Below are 20718 nucleotides of genomic sequence, written 5' to 3' on the forward strand. Positions count from 1 at the left end.
AGTGTCATAGTTTGTTAATCAGGCTGTTGGTTAGATTTGTGTCCAGTGGGTCAACACCGACCGCACTGACACGTGAGCGCGTTCACGCCACTGTGTGCGCGTTTGCGGAACATAGACTCCACTCGAATCGGGTATTTGTGACAGTGCGAGGCTCTGTTCAGTATGTAGGCGTTACGTTTCCCTTTAACAGCGGGTCAGCGGCAGCAGCTCGGGGAGGGTGAGACAGGTGCACACCGGTCTCACCGCGCGCACGGCTGCAGAAGGAGGCACGGGGCGACATCGTGCTCTCATGCGGGGCTTTTAGTGCTTATTTTAGCCCGACTGTTCTCACAGAAGAAGTAAATAAACTCACTGTGGATCAGTCGTAGAACCTGCTGCTCTTCACCTCTTTATCCGATTCTCACTCGTCTGGTCATAGCGTCCATTTGGCAAAACTTAATCCATAACAAAAGTAGCTACAGCCTCCGCGTGGCAGTTGTTTTGGTTTCAGACGAATCACGTAACAGCGAAGCTGCGTGTGAGATGCGTTCATGGACCGTAAGAAGTGCGGGAAACGCGAGTTTTTCACAAATGCGCGGAAAAACCGGACAAATAATTTGCAGTCTGATACACTTTGCTTACGTCAGAGGCCTCAGGCTGGAATACTTTAAGCCCTGTTATTGTGACATCTTTAAAATTGTAAATTGCTGCTGGATTTATGACTCTTTCTACACACAATACAGTATATGTTGAACCTTGAAGCATGAGCAGAGATTTGTTTTATTTTTGTGTTAACCGAGGCACCACAGCTCATCTTTGGATTTTAAGGCAAAGTTTCTAAATACACTCAGTGTAGGAGAGAGATGGGAGAGAATCTTATTTGTATAGAGTTTTTCACATGACACATGTCACCCAAGAGACTGTTCTCATTCACTTCATACTCTGTGCTGATAAACTACATATGTAGCTATAGCTGCACTTGGGGCAGGAGACAGAGGCACAGCTGAGCCAATCTGCACCATCGGATCCTCTCCATCAGCCTCTGCACTCACCGAGGCACCTGGGATTCCCTTAGGGCCTTATGTATTAACTAGGCCAGATGGATTCAGGGTTCACAGGCAGTGTCAGTGCAAAAGAAGCACAGAGGAGCTCTCATTTTATGTATCAAGGTTAAAAGGACATCATGGACATCTTCTGCAATTTGGAAAATGAATAGTTCTAATCACAAACACAAATAAGTCTGATATTGAATCAAATTGAGGCCCAGTATTTCTCCATCTCAGTGTTTCTCAAAATACAGTAAAATTTAGAGACAGTTGCATGAACATTCTGTCCTGTATGTAAAATGTTTAATCCCATTTTAGACAAGGTGAACCTCTGCTTTACGTCTGATTCAGCCCAATACCGGACCTGCTGATACCCAACCATAATGATCTGCAGTACTCACAGGGCAAAAGTAGGAGTTTTCCGAGATGTACCGGGCCACGGCCTCGTGAGTGGCGGAGGCGGACATGACCAGCAGCAGGGCGTCCCTCGCCTGCTGCCCGATCGCTCCGTCCCGGTGGATGAAGGGCACGAGGAGGGAGAAGATCAGGAGGTTTGTGGAGCCGTGCTGAGCTGGAGCTGCCCTGAAGAGGAGCTCCAACACCACGGGCTGACGGGCCATGGTTACGCACACCTGACACAGAGAAGGCACCACGTTAAAACAATTTGGTTAAATAGTAGTAGACAAATGGATGCTGGGACCTCTATTCAGGCTGGGAGTTTTATCATTTGGACTGATTCCCACTTACACATGGGCTGCTAAACACATAATCTGAGACTGCAATATCTCCACAGTCAGCAGAAAATATCTTATTTATTCACCTGTTACACATGGGTCACTAATGCCTTTCTTTTTCACACCACCTGCCTTTTTCTGTCCACTTCTTTACTCACGGAGACACTTCTCTCTCCGCAAGAATATTGGACTCAAGCATGAATAAACAGCACGATGCAAAAGTGCTCTGATTTCAAAACCTCATTCATCATTTAATCGATTTATGTGACGAAAACGTTAGTGTTAATTCACGTCTCAAGGAGTACAGGCTCTTGCTGCGAGTTAAGACCAATAGAACTGCACAACTGTGGGAGTTTGTTATTAATTTGTTTATCCTGCCAGCAAAAAAATGTCCCGACTCTGTAGATGCTGCAGCTCCGGAGAACTATAGTATCTACAAAGAGGGACTACAATGATAGAACTGTGACACACCGATCACTAACTAAATGAACACCTGTTAGTATTTAATTTTCTCTGCATTTACAGTGCCTCTCGAAAGTATTCATACACCTTGAGCTTTTGCACATTTTGTCATGTTTACAACCCTAAACATAAAGATTTGATTTTGATTTTTTTACTGAACGTTCACACACAAGTAACAGACAACTGTGAAGTGAAAGCGAAATGATACATGATTCTGTTTTTTTTTTTTAAATAGAAAAGTGAAAAGTGGGGCTTGCATAAGTATTCATACAGCATGAATGAATACTTTGTGGAACCCCCTTTTGCTACAATAACAGCAGCAAGTCTTTTGGGGTTTGACTCTACAAGATTTGCACATGTAGAGAGTGACATTTTAGCCCATTCCTCTTTACAAAACAACTCCAGCTCTGTCACATTAGAAGGAGAGTGTTTGTGAACAGCAGTTTTCAGATTATTCCACAGATTTTCAATAGGATTTAGGTCAGGACTTTGACTGGGCCATTCTAACACATTAATATGTTTTTTATTGAACCATTCCATTGTAGATTTATCTTTGTGTTTAGGGTCATTGTCCTGCTGAAGGTGAATCTCCGCCCCAGCCTCAGTTCTCTTGTGACTCCAGCAGGGTTTCCTCCAAAATGTCCCTGTATTTGGCTCCATCCATCTTCCCAACTATTCTTACAGTCTCCCCAGTCCCCGCTGAGGAAAAGCAGCCCCACAGCATGATGCTCCCCCCCCGTATATCTGACACTGGGGATGGTGCACTCAGGACCATGAGCAGTGTCAGGTTTGCTCCACACATAACGTTTTGCATTTGGGCCAAAAAGTTAAATTTTTCTCTCATCTGACCAAAGCACCTTCTTCCACATGGAGCTGTGTCCTCCATATGACTTCTAGCAAACTTCAAACGGGATTTCTTATGGCTTTCTAATGGCTTCTAATGGCTTCTAATGTTAACTACGGTGTCCCTCAGGCGCTAGTACTCGAACCCATTCTGTTTACGCTCTACATGAGGAAACAAAACCGCTTCAGATTTGAAAAGCCCCTGTGTTGTTTGCAGCTTCCTCTTCAGCGTGAGTGAAAAGCATCAGCGTTAACAGCAGCAGCAGAGTCTGCACCTGGTTGAGCAGCAGCACCAGGCTGTTCTCCAGCGCAGCGGGGCAGCCCAGCTCTGGATCCCCACAGGCCCCCAGGATGCGGAGCAGCGGGTGGAGCACGGCCGTGTGCTGCAGCAAGGGCTGATGGGACTGGCCTATCAGCATCTCAAACAGCTTCAGCAGCGCCCCCTGGCTGTCGAGGTCCAGCCCGCGCCGGATGTGCCACTGCACCACTCGCTCCAGGATGTTCTCAGTGACCACCAGCTCCAAGATGGGGCCCATAGGAGACACGGAGGTGTCCATGTCCGGAGTGTCACCTTGGGAAGACAGAGTTAGACAGTTATTAACGGACGGTGAGAATGGAGGTCATAATAACTGAAGCAATTGTATATTAAAGGAATAGGCCACCGTTTTTACATACTAAGATATGCTCTTACCTCACTTTAGACGTGTTAATATATCCCCGTCTGGTCTTTGTCCGTGCGCTCACACATACGCAGCCTCTCCCACATGTCATATAGCTCCGAAAAAGCTCACGATAGAAGCTACCAAGCTCTTCCACGTGTTCCCTATTTAAATAAAGTTATGTGAAGTGTTTTCATGCGAAGTATATTTACACAGAAATGTAACGTGTCGATTTTATAAGCAAATAAAAAGGGGGACTATATTGTGAGGCGTAATGATACGAGGAGTAAAACGTCCGCGCAGTAACTCCTAAAGACTTCCCCGCTCACTTCCGTCAATAACCTTTAGGACACGTTACATTTCTGTGTAAATATACTTCGCATGAAAACACTTCACGTAACTTTATTTAAATAGGGAACACGTGGAAGAGCTTGGTAGCTTCTATCGTGAGCTTTTTTGGAGCTATATGACATGTGGGAGAGGCTGCGTATGTGTGAGCGCACGGACAAAGACCAGACGGGGATATATTAACTCGACTAAAGTGAGGTAAGAACATATTTTAGTATGTAAAAACGGTGGCCTATTCCTTTAAAGGGGCTAGATGCAAGTTAGCCGTTTTATACTCACTACTGCCACCTCAGGTCATACATGTAACTGCATCTTCTATATTATAATACCAGGAGTAGTTTGGCATCCGCACAGTAAAGTGAAGATTACTGCGCGGATTTCAAACTACTCCTGGTATTATTACGCCTTACAATATAGTTCCCCCTTTTATCCGCTTAGAAAATCCACATTGTTTAATTGTGTGTAATTATACTTTGTAGTGGAACACTTCACGTAACCATATTTAAAAAGGGAAAACGTGGAAGAGCTTGGTAGCTTCTATCTTGACCTGTTTTGGAGCTATAGAGGAGAGAGGGAGAGGCTAAATGCTAACGCCGTCTGCGCTGTGTTTACGTGACTGAAGATCAGACAGGTCCTAAAGAACTCGTCAAAGCTCAGGTAAGAACATATCTCAGTATGGAAAAACGCTGGCCTGTTCCTTTAAACTCGTGCATGACGGCGATTCGGACCCGAAGTGACACCGTTTTGAGTGACAGTGCAGGATTTTAGAGGCAGTTGTGGTGAACAGGTCTGAGCTCATTCTACACATTAGGACATTGTTGGAACATGTAGGGGGAGAAAATACATAATTCTAACATTTTTAAACTCCGTATAGTCCCTTTAAACAAAGACTAGTAACTGGACATTTACAATCAATATATTTTTTTACTATGCAAATAAATTAGTAGGAATTTTAGAAGCAACATTTTCTGATTTAAAGTCCTTATACCCGTTTTCGAAAAAGGAGCGTAGACATTTTTTATGTTGTTCATGGTCCAAACTCATTCTTAACTTTAACACATTTTTAACATCTCAATTATTCACAGGAAAGCGTTAATAAGCTCTTTTCGATCTCCCTGATAAATCGGTTCTGTAATTAGATGCACAGCGCAAATTCTGTTTTCATAAAGGTCTGCTTTACAGTTTACTGAAGAACATGTTTCTCACAACAACTAGACTAGATTTTTTTTTAGGTGAAGGTCCATAATAAAATCTACGCTCCAAAGACAATTCATGTTTATAATAGTCCTTCCCCTCCTGGAACCACCACCTTAACGTGGTGGAGGGGTTTGAGAATGCGAATGATCCTGGAGCTCTGTTGTCGGGGGGTTTATGCCCCTGGTAGGGTCTCCCATGACTAGGGCTGTCACGGTATGAACATTTTACCTCACGGTTATTGTGACCAAAATTATCACGGTTTTCGGTACTATCGCGTTTTTATTTTATTTTAATGTGTGTTAATCAATTCAGAAAGTATTGATAGTCCTAGACAAACTGAAATAGTTAAAAAAAAAAGTTGAACAGTGCTTATTATATACAAAAAATACAGACAAAGCCTTACCCAAAGTGGAGCTTTTCACTTGAAAGTAAAGGAACTATAACGATGTGTTGTTGATCGTTTCGAGGGTATTACATTTATAGCGCCAGAAACAAAGAAGAAGAATATTTTTGAACAAGATAAACCGTCTTTATCAGGAGAATTGTTCTCAGTTTGTTTCCTTCCAGTGAGCTTTCGCTTCGCAGATTTGGGAAATGCCTCAGACAGTGATCATTATTAAATTAATAAAACTGCGGCGAGAGTGAATCTATTGCAATCTGCCACCGGGAGCCCCGTAACGCATTGTGTCATTGTGCGGAGGTATCCGGACACGGCTTATGCTGGCGGTGGCGCTGCAGCCGCACTATGGGGCGACTCGTTACATTCTCCCTCAACCCAAAGTCCCACATCAGCATTTCAGCTAAAGCGCTAACGTTAGCTTCCTGCTATAGAGGGAGACGGTCATGCTAACGTTAGCTTCCTGCTATAGAGGGAGACGGTCATGCTAACGTTAGCTTCCTGCTATAGAGGGAGACGGTCGCGCTAACGTTAGCTTACTGCTATAGAGCTGTGACGGTCACGCTAACGTTAGCTTCCTGCTATAGGAGACGGTCACGGTAACGTTAGCTTCCTGCTATAGAGGGAGACGGTCACGCTAACGTTAGCTTCCTGCTATAGAGCTGTGGGAGACGGTCACGCTAACGTTAGCTTACTGCTATAGAGGGAGACGGTCACGCTAACGTTAGCTTCCTGCTATAGAGCTGTGGGAGACGGTCACGCTAACGTTAGCTTCCTGCTATAGAGCTGTGGGAGACGGTCACGCTAACGTTAGCTTACTGCTATAGAGGGAGACGGTCACGCTAACGTTAGCTTCCTGCTATAGAGCTGTGGGAGACGGTCACGCTAACGTTAGCTTCCTGCTATAGAGCTGTGGAGACGGTCACGCTAACGTTAGCTTCCTGCTATAGAGCTGTGGAGACGGTCACGCTAACGTTAGCTTCCTGCTATAGAGCTGTGGGAGACGGTCACGCTAACGTTAGCTTACTGCTATAGAGCTGTGGGAGACGGTCACGCTAACGTTAGCTTCCTGCTATAGAGCTGTGGGAGACGGTCACGCTAACGTTAGCTTCCTGCTATAGAGCTGTGGGAGACGGTCACGCTAACGTTAGCTTACTGCTATAGAGCTGTGGGAGACGGTCACGCTAACGTTAGCTTCCTGCTATAGAGCTGTGGGAGACGGTCACGCTAACGTTAGCTTCCTGCTATAGAGCTGTGGGAGACGGTCACGCTAACGTTAGCTTCCTGCTATAGAGCTGTGGGAGACGGTCACGCTAACGTTAGCTTCCTGCTATAGAGCTGTGGGAGACGGTCACGCTAACGTTAGCTTACTGCTATAGAGCTGTGGGAGACGGTCACGCTAACGTTAGCTTCCTGCTATAGAGCTGTGGGAGACGGTCACGCTAACGTTAGCTTCCTGCTATAGAGCTGTGGGAGACGGTCACGCTAACGTTAGCTTCCTGCTATAGAGCTGTGGGAGACGGTCACGCTAACGTTAGCTTCCTGCTATAGAGCTGTGGGAGACGGTCACGCTAACGTTAGCTTACTGCTATAGAGCTGTGGGAGACGGTCACGCTAACGTTAGCTTCCTGCTATAGAGCTGTGGGAGACGGTCACGCTAACGTTAGCTTCCTGCTATAGAGCTGTGGGAGACGGTCACGCTAACGCTAGCTTCCTGCTATAGAGCTGTGGGAGACGCTAACGTTAGCTTCCTGCTATAGAGCTGTGGAGACGGTCACGCTAACGTTAGCTTCCTGCTATAGAGCTGTGGGAGACGGTCACGCTAACGTTAGCTTCCTGCTATAAGAGCTGTGGAGACGGTCACGCTAACGTTAGCTTCCTGCTATAGAGCTGTGGAGACGGTCACGCTAACGTTAGCTTCCTGCTATAGAGCTGTGACGGTCACGCTAACGTTAGCTTCCTGACGGTCACGCAGGAGAGTCACAGGTTCGAAGTGTTGCTGCTTTAGAGACACTTTTTCCTACACGTTCCACAAACAGGCAAACTGTCTCTATCAACTGTCCTTCAGCTTCTTCAAACACACAAACATGTCCAGACTTCAGGCTCGGTCTCTGAGGCTGATCCTGCGCTGTCGTGTCGGACGTGATTCCAGCTTCCAGAAAGTTTAGTTCTGGTTGTAGCTACAGAGGCGCCTGCGGCAGCTTCAGCAGAGGAGACGGCGCCTCATGAGGCTCATTTTGCCTAAACCACGGGCGCCGTAATCAAACAACAAGATGGTAAATATTGTCATTCAAAAGCCCCTTATGAGAGACCAACAGGCCCGGTTAGAACCATGAGGCCGTCCTCCTGTGGACCCACCACCTGCAGGAGGAGCCATAAGGGGCTGGTGAAATGTGATTTGGGCTCTAACAGCCGCCCCCACCCCCGGAAACGGACAAGTGGAAGAAAACGGATGGATGGATAATAGTCAATGGATAATGTTGAAATTGTCACTTTAATTTGATAGTGGCCAATCACCTGGGCGTTCCTCGGCCAGCAGACAGAGCATCTGGTCAGTGTGGTTCCTAACGGCCGTCAGATCATCGCTGGAGGAGGAGGGCTCTCTCTGCTCCAAAATCCAAGAAACCTGCACACGGGAGGATGAGATGATTCAGCATTTTGTATTGAGAGACAGTCATTGAGGATAAAAAATACAGACACCTGAACAAACACAGACTTATGAAGTGAGAAAGCACATCCAAACAGTAGAGTTTTGGTTCATCACAACAAAGTATAGGTTTAATATAATAAAGTGCAGCATAGGGCTGTGCAATTAATCAGAATTCGATTACGATTTCGATTACAACAGTAAACGATTACAAAATTAGCATAATCGCAAAAAATCGATTATAAAATTATGTTTTCAAATGTTTTTTTGTTTTTGTTTTTTTTTCAATTTTTTAATTTTTGGATTTTTGTCACTTTTTTGATGGATTTTTGTCTTTTTTTTGCTGGATTTTTGTCACTTTTTTGATGGATTTTTGTCACTTTTTTGCTGGATTTTTGTCACTTTTTTGATGGATTTTTGTCACTTTTTTGATGGATTTTTGTCTTTTTGTCACTTTTTTGATGGATTTTTGTCACTTTTTTGATGGATTTTTGTCTTTTTTCTGCTGGATTTTTGTCACTTTTTTGCTGGATTTTTGTCTTTTTTCTGCTGGATTTTTGTCACTTTTTTGCTGGATTTTTTTCACTTTTTCTGCTGAATTTTTGTCTTTTTTTTGCTGGATTTTTGTCTTTTTTTGCTTGATTTTTGTCACTTTTTTGATGGATTGTTGTCTTTTTCTTTTTGTCACTTTTTTGCTGGATTTTTGTCACTTTTTTGATGGATTTTTGTTACTTTTTTGCTGTTTTTTTTTTTAAAGGCAACAAATAATCGTTTGAATAATCGCGATTTCAATTATGACAAAAAAAAATCGTGATTTTTATTTTTTCAATAATCGAGCAGCCCTAGTGCAGCATATCTGTTTTAGGGCTGAAACGACTAATCGACGACTAATCGATTATTGAAAGAGTCGACAACTATTTTAGTAATCGATTAATCGTTTTCTGGCTCACACAGACTAAAATGGAGCAAAAATGACCAAAAAAATGTAGTATTTTTGATGAAAGCCTACTTTGATTTTATATTTCAGGTCTGTAGTGGTTTGTACAATGTAAATTTCATGAATAGAGCCTTCAAAAAAACAGTTCCCTTTTACTAACTCCATCGGCACTTCCTTAACCCCTTAACCCCCGCCTGAACCGAGAGGATCTTTTTCCTCACGTCATCCGATTTTTTTTCCATAATTTTTTTGTTGGGTATTCAACTCATTCTTGTAGCTTTTTTGTAATTTTTTTTGTCACATTTTTGTCATTTTTTCGTCAATTTTTTATCACATTTTTGTCAATTTTTTTGTCCATTTTTTTTCATATTTTTTTGTCACATTTTTTTCATTTTTTCGTAAATTTTTTATCAAATTTTGGTCATTTTTTTGTCATATTTTTGTGACATTTTTGCCACTTTTTCATCCATTTTTCGTCACTTCTTTGTCACATTTCCTTCATTGTTTTCATCTCAGTTTTGTCGCTATTTTCGCACCTTTTTTCCAGAAGCTTTTGGATTGGGGTAAAGCCAAACTGGAGAAACTGTGCTCGGTTCAGGTGGGAGTTAAGGGGTTAAACAGCGCGACTTAAGCTATAATGTGATTTTAAAAAAAATTGAAAAAATAAAACTTTACTACACCATTCACAGCCAAGCGATTAATCGATTAATCGTAAAAATGATCGTTAGACTAATCGATTACAAAATAATCGTTAGTTGCAGCCCTAAACTGTTCCTAAAGAAAAGAAGATAAAAGATGATAAATGCCTCCAAACACACAGCCCCCATAAACAGAGGCTGATTGCAAATAACTTGTAGAGCAGCCAGTGCTTTACTGCGCAGCACGGCTATTAAAAGTATCAAAACTATCAGGGCAAAAACGTACTGCAAAATAAAATACTGTCCGTGCTAGGGCTGTGCAATTAATCGAAATTCGATTACGATTTCGATTACAACAGTAAACGATTACAAAATTAGCATAATCGCAAAAAAAACAGATTTTTTTTTTTTCACTTTTTTTTTTCTAATTTTTAATTTTTGGATTTTTGTCACTTTTTTGATGGATTTTTGTCTTTTTTCTGCTGGATTTTTGTCTTTTTCCTGCTGGATTTTTGTCACTTTTTTGCAGGATTTTTGTCACTTTTTTGATGGATTTTTGTCACTTTTTTGCTGGATTTTTGTCACTTTTTTGCTGGATTTTTGTCACTTTTTTGATGATTTTTTGTCTTTTTTCTGCTAGATTTTTGTCTTTTTTTGCTGGATTTTTGTCACTTTTTTGATGGATTTTTGTCTTTTTTCTGCTGGATTTTTGTCTTTTTTCTGCTGGATTTTTGTCACTTTTTTGCTGGATTTTTGTCACTTTTTTGCTGGATTTTTGTCACTTTTTTGCTGGATTTTTGTCACTTTTTTGATGGATTTTTGTCTTTTTTTTATGGATTTTTGTCACTTTTTTGCTGGATTTTTGTCACTTTTTTGCTGGATTTTTGTCACTTTTTTGCTGGATTTTTGTCACTTTTTTATGATTTTTTGTCTTTTTTCTGCTGGATTTTTGTCACTTTTTTGCTGGATTTTTCTCTTTTTTCTGCTGGATTTTTGTCACTTTTTTGCTGGATTTTGGTCTTTTTTTGATGGATTTTTGTCACTTTTTTGATGGATTTTTTTTAAGGCAACAAATAATCGTTTGAATAATCGTGATTTCAATTATGACAAAAATAATCGTGATTATTATTTTTTCAATAATCGAGCAGCCCTAGTCCGTGCCTAATGTTTTGTTATATATGTTTGTGGTATTTGCCTGCGTTGCTCCACCGTGTCTCGGAGCAAACAAGCAGCAGAGTTTGGTAACACTGACTCAGACGTCTTCAGCGTGACCACAGGAGGATGACCGCTCAGACTGATAATCCACAAAAACACCGCGTTACAAAACAGCTCGTGTTACTCAACTGTAATGGGAGTGTTTTCGAGACGAAGACTGATGGGAAAGTTATACTGATGTCGAAGGAAATGATGCTACGACCAAATGAGCATATACACCTAAATATGTCATCTGGAACCAGAAAACTGAACCATAATATGTGGAAGATCTGCAAATTTAGATGATCGTAGGGCTGCGCAATTAATAGAAATGTAATCGAAATCACAATCTCTACTTTGGTCGATCTAAATAATCATCATCGGACTTTATAATCGACAGGTTTACAGGCATTTCTTTGGCACAAACAGCACCGAGTTTGGACCAGACAATGGAAGACTTTTGTGGATTAAATGATACTGGAGGAAAGCATTTGTTTTTGTTCGAGCTGAGGTTTGAATAAAAGATGTATCTAATTTTATGAATCAGCAAGATGTATTTAAAGAGATTTTCTAAGCGGATAAAAGGGGGGACTATATTGTAAGGCGTAATAATACCAGGAGTAGTTCGAAATCCGCGCAGTAATCTTCACTTTACTGTGCGGATGCCAAACTACTCCTGGTATTAAGTTACTTTGTACTGCTTTAAAGAGGGGGTATTCTGCTTTTTTCAGTCCCATAGCACCAGTCTATATCACACTACAATGATGACAAACCTTCTGTTGGTCTGTAAATGCAGTAAATTAGAATAACTGCCTTGTATAAAATGTCTCTCTCAAAATGGCTGTAGTGAATGTCTTGAAATAGGCCTCTGTCTCTTTAAGAACCTCTGAGCCTTTAGACACGCCCCCTCCACACGCTGTCTGTGGCATCAGTGGGGAGGGGGTTCTGCTGAGGAGCAGTGGTCGGTTACTCGGCTGGTGACCAAAGCTCGGAGGCGTCTCCAGGAGGTGGGGGCGTTCCTAGGAGGACTCAGGCAAACCTATCCCTAAAATGGCCGCCATCAGAGTTTTTACAGATGACTCAGAAATACGTGAATGTGCCAAGGCAACACTTCAGCCATGTTTTTAATGAGGGAGTGACAGAATAACATGATGGAAAGCTGGAAAAAGTCCATTTTGCATAATACCCCCACTTTAAATGGTCAAAATTGATCCATAGACGACTGAGAATCATCCTGTTAAAGTCTTCAATCCGTGACCAGGCTGTTTAAATGCACACACGATAATGAGCGATCGACAACACGCGGTATTTCATAGCGTGTCAACAATGTTGTCGTTGAAAAAAAACTTGAAACGGAGATATTTAGGCATTTCCCTTTTCCTATAACTTTAGTGTCCGTCCAGAGAGTTGGAGAGAGGAGTTAATCAGAAAGGAGAGTGCTGCATAAAACCCCCATTATCTCAGAATCTAGAAAAAAAAAAGTGATTTTGATCTAAACTAGCCTCTGTTTAGCTGAGATTTCTCAGAAACCGAGAACGTAGAATAAAACAGTTTTCACCTATGGAGAGCTTAGATTCTCACCTTTCAAACGAGCCACAACATGTGTCCATGGCTATAACATAGAATACGCTGCGGTGCTACAAATATCATGAAAATGTCTGGATTGTTGACACTCTACAGCTAGATCCCCAAAACAGCGCAGCCTCAAGGTTTTAAATCGCCCAGTCCAAGAACATCGGGTCAAGAAGTGTGTGAAAAATGGGGAATAATTTTGGGAAAAACTGGGAAAAAAATAGTAATTAGTAACAAAATATTGGGACCAAAAAAAGGGAAAAAAAGTTGTAAAGAAATTGGGCTATTTCATTTATTTATTTACGAAACATGTCAATTCATATGATTCAATTTTGTTGATATTGAAGTAGGGCTGCTCGATTATTGAAAAAATAATCACGATTATTTTTGTCATAATTGAAATCACGATTATTCAAACGATTATTTGTTGCCTTTAAAAAAATCCATCAAAAAAGTGACAAAAATCCAGTAAAAAAATGACAAAAATTCAGCAAAAAAGTGACAAAAATCCATCAAAAAAGTGACAAAAATCCATCAAAAAAGTGACAAAAATCCATCAAAAAAGTGACAAAAATCCATCCAAAAAAATGACAAAAATCCATCCAAAAAAATGACAAAAATCCATCCAAAAAAGTGACAAAAATCCATCAAAAAAGTGACAAAAATCCATCAAAAAAGTGACAAAAATCCATCAAAAAGTGACAAAAATCCATCAAAAAAAAAAGACAAAAATCCATCAAAAAAGTGACAAAAATCCATCAAAAAAGTGACAAAAATCCATCAAAAAATGACAAAAATCCATCAAAAAAGTGACAAAAATCCAGCAAAAAAAAAGGACAAAAATTCAGCAAAAAAGTGACAAAAATCCAGCAAAAAAAAGACAAAAATCCATCAAAAAAGTGACAAAAATCCATCAAAAAATGACAAAAATCCATCAAAAAAGTGACAAAAATCCAGCAAAAAAAAGACAAAAAATCAGCAAAAAAGTGACAAAAATCCAGCAAAAAAAGACAAAAATCCATCAGAAAAGTGACAAAAATCCAAAAATTAAAAATTAGAAAAAAAAATGAAAAAAAATGAAAAAAAAAAAATTTGAAAAAAAAAATAATTATGTTTTTTTTGCGATTATGCTAATTTTGTAATCGTTTACTGTTGTAATCGAAATCGTTATCGAATTTTGATTAATTACACAGCCCTATATTGAAGTCTGTTTTGTCCCCAGAAGTGCAGTGCTTATGGACAGGGACACGGAAAAAAAAAAAAAGGGGGGCTGCTGGGAAAAATTTGGGAGGGGGAAATGTCACTTATTTGAGCTGAAACAAGTCACTTCCTTAAATGCAACAACATCAAAACTCAATCTTTATCTTTTTCGATGCTAGTAGGACCCAAACTTCTTTCCCGATACCTTTACCCCTATCGTTTAATGGAACCCAGCCCTACCGAACAACATGGTCTTTCCCAGGTTTGGTTCTTGGTTTTAATGCTCAGTTTAGTCTTGGTTCAGTCCAGTGTTTAATAACAATAACATTTTAACGTGTAACTAGGTTTGACCAGTTCTTTTTCTTCTATAGCAGTACTTTGTGTTACATTCTGTATTATTAGCAGTTCCGATAAAAATCCACTAATGCCCGTTTCGAGAACACACATATCTGAGATTATCTTTCCACACACATACAGTACCACGAGTTTCAGTCTGGAAAATCCTTTGGGTGAAAAAATGCGGGAGAAATGTACATTCCAGCACAGTTTGTCATGAAACGTGGTCACAAGTCGGGCACTGAAAAGGTCCGGCCGATCTGGCCCAGAGCCAAAGCAAACGGGCCACGTACGAGTCGGTGAATATGGAAATGTTCATTTTTCTGACTAGTTTTCCAATTCAGCTCATGGTGCACTTGCTAAACGAGACTAGGATGTTTGTAGAGGTTTAAACTACAGGATTAGCAGAGCATGTTTCTATGTGGAGAGCAAAATATTACTCAACTCTTCACCAACTGAAGCCTCTTCTCATCATGATGTATTTATGCTTTAGTAACACTTAAATCAGGCAGTTTTCCTGATATTGACATGGTTTACGACAAGTTACACCATGGTCTGGATGAATACTGGATTCTGATTGGCTGGTGCATTATTTTGGTGTAACCGCACACGTAGTCCGGTAGTTAAATCACTGGGATATCACTCCGCTGTGGCGTCGCCGTAGCAACGCATGACACAGCTGAATCAGATAAAGGCGTAATTAGTGACTGACAGGAACGTATGAGATGGATTTAGTGTTTGCTAAATGTTTGTAGAGGAGAGTGAGCAGCTAGGTTAGCTACTGTTAATAACATATGAGCTTTACATTTCTATTGGAAACGGTTAAGGCTATTCATCATTTTCAGGCGTACATAAAATGATCCTGCATTGAAGCATATTTGTCTGGATTAGTAAAGTCAAACATAAAAGTTTGAGTTGGGGGGGCCCAGGTGTGAGCGACTCCACCGCAGCTGTTTCCATAAACAGTTGAGCTGGTTGAGCTAGCTAGCTTTAGCTTCAGGTTAAACCTTGTAAAAGGTAAATAACTCCTGCCCACGAGTGCCGCATATCGGTGTTTCCTTCCAGGGAAAAGTGTTTCCGGGTTAGTCCTGTTGTGTTGTGATTCTGTGCTGATGTTGTGTCGTTGAGCCTGACTGAGATCCTCGTAATAGCTGCGGAGAATGACTCGCTCTGAGACCAGCCTTCAGTGACCGGCTAATAACCCACACAAAATAGTCCCGTAGTCTGGCAGATTTAGTGACTTTAGTCAATGAAAAACACATTTATTATAAATGTTAGGTTTGTGGGACCCTGGTATAAGCGGATTAAACAACGAGGAGCCGCGTTAGACGTTATAATGCAGGAGGAACAACACTGTGTCGGGCGTTAGAACCGTCTAATGCGGGTCCTCGTTGTTTAATCCTTACTTAAGACACAATTTAGGTTTATTTAATGCCTAATTTAACTGTGATAGGTCTTGATCTAGACTTTGTGAGACTTGGAAGGTCAAATATTTCATGCTTGGTGTGAAAGTTTGAGAACCACGCACTCTGCGCAGTAATCTTCACTTTACTGCGCGGATTTCGAACTACTCCTGGTATTATTACGCCTTACAATATAGTCCCCCCTTTTATCCGCTTAGAAAATCCACATTGTTTAATTTTGTGTAATTATACTTTGTAGTGGAACACTTCACGTAACCATATTTAAATAGGGGAAACGTGGAAGAGCTTGGTAGCTTCTATCTTGACCTGTTTTGGAGCTATAGAGGAGAGAGGGAGAGGCTAAATGCTAACGCCGTCTGCGCTGTGTTTACGTGACTGAAGATCAGACAGGTCCTAAAGAACTCGTCAAAGCTCAGGTAAGAACATATCTCAGTATGTAAAAACGGTGGCCTGTTCCTTTAAGATCACATCTAAAATAACAAACAGCGATGAATGCAGACTAAATACTGATCTAAATGTATATAAACTTCCCTCCTCACTTTGGGAGCTGCTGAAATAAGCTTTAAGCCAGAGTGTGACTGTTTGTTACCTGTCTCCAGTGGTTCTGAAACACCATGAGGCAGGTCTCGGGGTCGGCGGTGCAGAGGCCAGAGGGGGCAGCGTTTCGGCCCGTCCTCGTCCCGGGACCGCGAGGGTTCAGCCTGCTCAGCCAGCTCATGGTCATTCAAGAGGGGAGGGGGGCGAGTGATCCCGGAGACGTTTAAGGGACACCCAGTCGAAAAGAGGTGGAAGAAGGTGAAGTCGGGGACGGTGAGAGGCGGAGGAGGACGGGGAAGGTGCGGCTGGAGCGGTGATGGGGCAGAGCGGTCAAGGTTTGGTTGAAAGTTCAGTTTCTTCAGGAAAAAAAGGGTCCTGTCCTCCTTTAGACGCTGTCATCCGGTCTGAAGGCAACTCCACTCCATATCCAGTCAGGACGCCACTCTGCTCCAGGCGAGACGAGAAACACGAGCAGATTAGATAAATGCACATTGACGGCACAGAGGATGACACGGCAAACTTTTTAAACAAAACACGAGAGAAAATAATCAGAACTGTAAGCTAGAGACTTCATTTTTACCACCAAGAAGGCATTTATAATTGGGTAACAAATTTGCTACATGGCAGTTTATATAAGGGCAACACAATTTTTTTTTTTGGACAAATACTGCTATCAGATGTTGATGATCAAAATGAATATCTCAATATCTTTGGGGACTTTCTCGATAACGATGATGAAGCAAAATCTTAGCAAAACTGTGCTGCAAACATCTTCATTTACACAGATTTGTCGCTCGAAAAGGAAACTATTCTAAACAAACTTTTCTATTTTGCTATTTTTTGTGTTGAAGTGTTGTTTGTTTTTATTACGTTGTATTTATGGAAAGCACTTTGGTTCAGCTGGTGCTGTTGTAAAGTGTTACACAAATAAAAGGCTGATTGATTGATTGATTTTTGCTAATGTTTCCCATTTTTTTCCTCTATCCCTTCCTCCTTATTTTTCCCCAAATTTTTCTCCTCTATTTTTCTTACATTTTCTCCTCAGTAGTACCATATTTTAACCTAATATTTTCCGTCTTTTTACCCCAGTTTTCCCCTTATTTCCCCATCATTTCTTACTCTTTTTTTCCCTTATTTTTTCCCTCTTTTCGCCCCCAATTTCACCTAATTTTCCCCTTTCCCCCCTCAGTTTTACTCTATTTTTCCTTACATTTTTCCTCAATTGTACCTTATTTCTTCCTAATTTTCTCCCAATTTTTTCTCAGGCTGGTATTTTGAAGTAATTTGTCCATTGTAGGGAGGCACCGATACCACTTTTTCTAAAACCGATACGAGTACTTTGATTTAAGTACTCGCCGATACCGAATACCGATACGAGTACAAGGCATTTTCTTCAACATTCTTACTTTTTTCACAGCAGATTGGTTTGTAATTAGTAAATTTACTCATGTACATTTCCTTAAGTAAAGTCGGCGACACATTTAAGAGCAGTTATATTAGAATTGTGCTGATGCCATTTATTTATTTATTTTTATTTTCATTCAATATAATGTTTTATTTTTATGTCTCTGTCCATCACAGACAGAAAAGTCCATGTCCTAAAGCTCCCAATGCCTGAGCTTTATTCATTTATGTGTTTTTATTTAACAATAGTATTGAGATGTTCCTTAAATGGTCTCTTTTCGTCTTTACTTCAGCTCCTGTAGATTTTCTCGTGTGTTTGTAGTAACTTAGCGAGAAGCTACAGCGTTTTCATTGTTCTGCTGCAGCTCATTTTCCCTCAATATAAACATGCTGAATGTCTTTACTTTGGATTTTCTGAGGACTTTTTAGTCGCTGGGTTAGTTTCTCAGAAGAATAAACCCCTGGGCATAAAACAGCGTCAGAATGGCCTAAACTGTTAGCCGTGAGTTAGCATCGTTAGCCTGTATGTTGTAAACACTGCAGACGCTGCAGCGCTAACAACATTAAGCTCTGGTTAAATCCAGCTCAGACTCTGGTTTAGAGAGCGCAGTCTGGAATAAAGTCAGCTCTATGTGGATTATTGTGTTTACACTAAACTATTCTACAGTTTGTTGCTTCTTCTCTCCTCAGCTGAGAGCTGCGCCTCGTAGCTGCGCCTCGTAGCTGCGCCTCGTAGCTGCGCCTCGTAGCTGCGCTGGCCGCACGTCAAATGGTATCGGTTTCTGGTATCGGGACCTCATGAATGAGTATGAGTATGAGTACAAGCATGTGGTATCGGCCCGATACCCGATACTGGTATCGGTGCATCCCTAGTCCATTGTCAACTATATCGTTAAATATGTCGTCGTTTTTTATATCGTGATCGAGATTTTAGGCCATATAAACTCGATATTGTGTATTTGCATATCTTCCAAACAGCAAATCCAACATGATCCTGTAGACGACATATTGCCCACCTCGAAGTCACTGTTCACATGTTCAGGAGCATTAACCTTCCAGTAAAGACACATGAGCTGCTAAACTAATACAATCAGCTGCATTACAGAGTGCAGAGCTCTAAAACTACACTTTATCAAAGCACGTGTGATAAACTGTAAATGTCAGAGAGTTGTTCTGATCCCGCTGCTCCAGGTTCACTAAAGTCGAGTGGAAGTTCTGGAAAAACACGTTTTAGGATCAACTCGAGAGTGTCTTTGTGGCAGAGGCAGGAATAAACTGGAAAAATCACACAGAATGTTACAGAACGCCAGGAGTCGTTGGCAGCGCCCGAGCTGGACAGTTTCACTTCACACCATCAGGGCCAAGGCCGTTTATGCTCCAGGTTTTACTCAGAGTTTAAACATTGACCATTAAATAAAACAAGAACTGCGATACATAAACACCTCAGTCTAACTAGCACACTACACATTGACAAATCTAATCTTTCCCCCCGTTTTAGTTTTAAAACACGGACATGACTCGTGTCTATGATCCGTGTTGTAAATGCAGGGTGTTTAAGGACTCTGTGTAAACGTCTTATTTCCTGGTTACATGGACTAAAACCATAAAACGCTGTTCAAATGTCCAAAGTTCACGACTGAATTCCTGAAATGGGAGGCGGCCTGTGTAGTAAGAAAACTTACATTACGTGCATTGGGATTTTAATGGTTAGTCTTGAACTTTAAAGCAGCATATATGAATAATCTTCGAGAACTCCAGATGAAAGTTACTAAACTTCTTCTCAAAGCGAAGCCGTGATGTAGCATTTTGCCCAAACCAGCTCAACCTCTTAACCCCCACATGAACAAAGCACAACAAGCTTTGCTCAAACCTAAAAGCAAAAAAGGGGCAAAAGAGCGGCAAGAACGTGCCGGAAATGCACCAAAAACGACTAAAGAGTGGGGCTGGGATGATCTGATACATATCACGATACCCAGGGCCCGATCTGATACGTATTGCGATACAATAAATAATTTTATTATGGCTCTTCACAATGTAAGTAGAAGCTCCAATGATTTGAATGGGATTTCCCAACGTTCTACATCATTATTTTCTGATAAAGGACCTCTGAGAAAAATAATGATGCTGCCAATGGCAACGGAGTCGGTGCTTTCATATCACTCCGCACGTACGTAGCAGCGACACTATCTGTCCCGTCACTGAGAGAGAAGTCGGGGAATCGCTCGTGAAGTTAGCGCGAGTCTGACTTTCAACTTACCCAGAGATTCACCACCATTCCTCCAACTGCGCCTTCAGCTAAGTAGCTAGGCTAGCTGCTAGCCTTGCTGCTTCTAGTCTAGCCAAACCGCACAAACTTTTGGGAACTATTTGTCGCGGAAGTCATTAAATAAACCTTTCAACCTTCATAAAAGTGTACGAAGTTCATGTTGTGAGTGTTCAGTTGGCAAATGGCCGTATAATAAGCGGATAATGTATAGAACGCTGGTCATTATCGGGAAAATAAGCACCGACAGGGCGAACCGGACCCCGACACGAAGCGACAAAAAATGTATTCAAAAACAGAATTAGCAACACTTCCAAAATGTGACAAAAACACAGCAAAAGAGCGAGAAAAACATGCTGGAAAATAAACAATTACACATCAACAAAAAAGCCTCAAAAACAGGACTAAAGAGTGACAAAAAGGTGACAGAGGTGTGATGAAAATATGACCAAAAAACTAGGTAAACACCAGAAAAGCTTTTAAAAATGCAACTTTCAAATGAGGCGTTACTCTGGCCTCTCGACTGTAAGCTCTGTTAGATTTGGGTAATGCTGACTCGGGGGATGAGAGGTTAAAACAAGCCAGTGACTCAGGTGCGGTCGTGCGAGTGCGTGTGTGACGGAGGCGCTGAAATGAAAACACATTCTTAACAATTATCTGAAGCAAAGTCCAGCTGCGGCTCAGAGCTGTGAGAGGGACGGCTTCACGGCAAACGTTACACATTCACAAGAACGACGACGACAAGAGACACTCGCTTAATGTGGAGCAGTAACTACAGCCGAGGCATCCCAGCTTTGAAAATACAAGTTGAAATGTAGGGGACAGCAGAGAAACAACACCCTGCCTGATTGTTTAATGAAGAACATACAAACTCCAAGGAAAATCCAACTTTATTCTTCAT

At 41.4% G+C, this 20718-nt stretch overlaps 1 protein-coding gene across 1 annotated transcript in view; it reads right to left on the reverse strand.

Moving 5' to 3' along the window:
• Positions 1-16338, reverse strand: part of fhip1b (FHF complex subunit HOOK interacting protein 1B) — a 45161-nt gene extending 28823 nt beyond the window's left edge. Inside the window, exons 1-4 of the mRNA XM_079563386.1 lie at positions 16203-16338; positions 8183-8291; positions 3340-3635; positions 1427-1657 (exon numbers count right to left, since the gene is read on the reverse strand). Coding sequence (XP_079419512.1) covers positions 1427-1657; positions 3340-3635; positions 8183-8291; positions 16203-16337 — 771 coding nt within the window. The 5' untranslated portion in view covers position 16338. The remainder of the gene's footprint in view (positions 1-1426; positions 1658-3339; positions 3636-8182; positions 8292-16202) is intronic.
• Positions 16339-20718: the final 4380 nt, after the last annotated feature.

This window comes from Gobius niger, assembly GCF_951799975.1.
Source record: "Gobius niger genome assembly, chromosome: 9".
NCBI lineage: Eukaryota > Metazoa > Chordata > Actinopteri > Gobiiformes > Gobiidae > Gobius > Gobius niger.